General features: G+C 35.0%; 1 protein-coding gene across 1 annotated transcript in view; it reads left to right on the top strand.

The window, feature by feature from the left end:
- The first annotated feature begins 698 nt into the window (after window positions 1-698).
- LOC123011759 overlaps window positions 699-2,846 on the top strand; it is a 15,552-nt gene continuing 13,404 nt past the window's right edge. Inside the window, exons 1-4 of the mRNA XM_044409374.1 lie at window positions 699-856; window positions 906-1,259; window positions 1,312-1,407; window positions 1,558-1,803. Of these exons, the coding sequence (XP_044265309.1) occupies window positions 921-1,259; window positions 1,312-1,407; window positions 1,558-1,803 (681 nt within the window). The 5' untranslated portion in view covers window positions 699-856; window positions 906-920. The remainder of the gene's footprint in view (window positions 857-905; window positions 1,260-1,311; window positions 1,408-1,557; window positions 1,804-2,846) is intronic.

Below are 2,846 nucleotides of genomic sequence, written 5' to 3' on the forward strand. Positions count from 1 at the left end.
TACCAGCAGATTTAAATTATATTGCAAGCCTGAATGTCACTAAACAGTAATTTTCAAATCGTTGTGTTGTCAATTTGACATCCTTCGATTTGAATSTTTAGGGTTAAAATATCTTAAATGAATATTATTTACTTTTTATTTAATTAAAATTTAAAGAAATTTGACACAGATTTGACAGTTTTGTTACCAAATCAGTCCTTTAGCCGATTTACATCACATTTTGGCACAAAATTAATTATTCCTGTGTAAATAAGCACACCTAAATTTACATAAATACATAATAAAGTTTGGTAATTTGTCATTAAATCAATTTTATTGTAAAAAAAATTTTAAATTTGACTGTAGCTAAATTTGTGGCTAACTTCAGTCTAGTTACTAACTTCACACTGATACCAACTATTGACACAAATTTTACCAAAACTCGAGCCAAAGGGGAGTCCTAGAGCCACAAGAAAGTCCTGTATTTTTTCCCAATACCAACAACCCCATTACTTTATTTATTTCGTGTCACACTTGTGGGCGACTTCAGTTGCTAACTTCACACGGATACCAACCCCTTCCTCCCCAACAAGCTCAATTTTTCAAACAAATTTAAGGCAATTTGGGGACACCCCCAAGACTCACAAACAACCCCCAGTATGGTTTCCCATTGTTCCCAAAACCGCCTCCCCCGTAATGACTAAGTGTCTCACTTGTGGCTAACTTCAGTCTGGTTGAGACAAGATGGCGATTGGTGTCAAATTCTGACATTTGTTATTATTATGTTGAGTTGTGTGTCAAGTGTTGAGCGTTTGAAGCAATAAAACCGATAAAAAGTGTTAAATTGAGGTTTGGTGGTGTGTTTGGGGTACGGGTGGTAGGTGTATATGCGCTGTCAAAGTCCCTCGTTGAGTCCTTTGTTCCAGGTGAAGAACTCGAATATGTTTCGAAGTTTGCTCCAAATGGCAGGTTTGGGGTCATCCTGTAGCAGGGACTGTTCCGGTCGCGGGGAGTGCAATAACGGTACTTGCATGTGCGACATCCGGTACACGGGGGAGGTGTGCGACGGCCCCAATTTGCCCTACCATGCTGGGATCGGGGGTGTCTTCTTCCTGGTGGGGCTCGTGTGCGCCATCCAGCTGATAATGTGCGTCATGTCGGAGTACCAGCGCTTGAAAGCCCCCTCGTTTTTGAAAGCGTGTCGGATCACCACTCAAAAGGCCATTTATTTCGTCATGTGCATTGCGAGCTTGATTCGAGGGGCTTATTTCATATCTCCGGTTTGTTTTCACTGCACTTTTGATTACGTTATCACTGTTGGTTTTATTTCAGGATGCGTTCGAGGAGGGCTGGTCGTCGAGTTTGATGTCCTCTTATTACCCCCTTCTCATGTCCAGCTCATCTCTAATTGTGTGCTTCTGGGCTGAGGTAAAGCAAAACTCATTAAAAATTTTATTTGTGGTTGTTTTTATCACCGTTTCTTAATAAGTAATTAATTGCTTATCGGCCTATTATGGTCACTTTTCAAGGTTATGTTTGCACTTAAGACAACAATTAAATCTGTTTTGTTTTGTTTAGGTTTTTCATTTGCAAGGGATTCGATGGGACAAGTCACAGTTTCTCTCAAAGTCGCTTCTTGGTTTCGTCACATTTAACATCATCAGTTATAGTTTGTTATTGGCTGAAGTGATTACAACCACATTGGCTGAACCACCACCCAATGATCCCAGTTTCTACAGACATCTATTCAACGGCTGTTACGCATTTTTGCTCTTCATTGTTGTCGTTTTTTTCCTTATTTACGGTGTCGAAGTCTTCTTTAAGGTGAGTTTTGACGTTTTTCCACGTTTGAAAATAGCGCCGATCGAAAGGGCCAATCGGGAATGAGGGTGTGGTCATGTGACCGAAACTGACCAATCATGTTGAGCGAAATTTCTTTTCTTACGGATAAAAAAAGAATTGAACGTTATTTTGAATTTTTTTTGTCATAAATTACTATTTTTTATTGTTTTTGTTAATCGAAAGTTTAATTTTAATTTTTCAATGTAAAGCAGGTTTCAGCGACTTTTGTCTATTTCTCGGAGTAACAACTTCCTTTTTTTAACAAGTTTAAAATAAGCTTTTAATGTATTCTTTCCCCGAATAATATCAAAAATTATTATGTTTTTGCTTTTGAATTAACCAGTGTCTTTCAATTAGTGTTTTATTTCAAATGTAGAAATTAACAAACATTTTTGTTTTTAATCAGAATTTGATCAGTGTGAATCAGGTTTCAGCGATTTTTGTTCACTCAAGAAAGTGAAAAAAAAAACAAAACAAAACCGGCTTTATTTTTTATACTTTTGTCTTTTTTTTTTTGATAATTCTTACAAACACTTTTGTTTTTTTGCTTATAATTTAACCATTTTTTGTTATTATTTTGTTTAAAACTTTTTTGCTGTGAAAAATCATGCAAATTGTGGCTTTTTTTTATTCTCAAGTTTAATTTCAACGTAAACCAGGTTTCTGTAACTTTTGTCTACTTTTCTGAAAATCAAATGTCAACAAGTTTAAAATAGTCTTTCTTGGTTAAAAAAAAAAGAAGTTATACTAGCCTTATGTTATTACTCACAATTTTTTTTAATGTAATTTTTCCCCTAATTTTGTATAAAAACTACAGGTTTTTGCTTTCAATAAAAAAAAATAATAGTTAGTAATTTATTGAAAGCTCTGTTGTTGAGAAAAATCATGCAATTTGTTGTTTTTTTCTTTTAATTCAATGTAAACCAGGTTTCAGCCACTTTTGTCTACTATCTGAAAATCAAATTCTTTTGCAACTTCCTTTTTTTTTCAACAAGTTCAAAATAGTATTTCCGTTGAAAAAAAGA

Source organism: Tribolium madens, unplaced genomic scaffold (genome assembly GCF_015345945.1).
Source record: "Tribolium madens isolate multiple individuals breed KSU strain unplaced genomic scaffold, Tmad_KSU_1.1 Scaffold_91;HRSCAF=231;Tcas5.2_LG7, whole genome shotgun sequence".
NCBI classification, from domain to species: Eukaryota; Metazoa; Arthropoda; class Insecta; order Coleoptera; family Tenebrionidae; genus Tribolium; species Tribolium madens.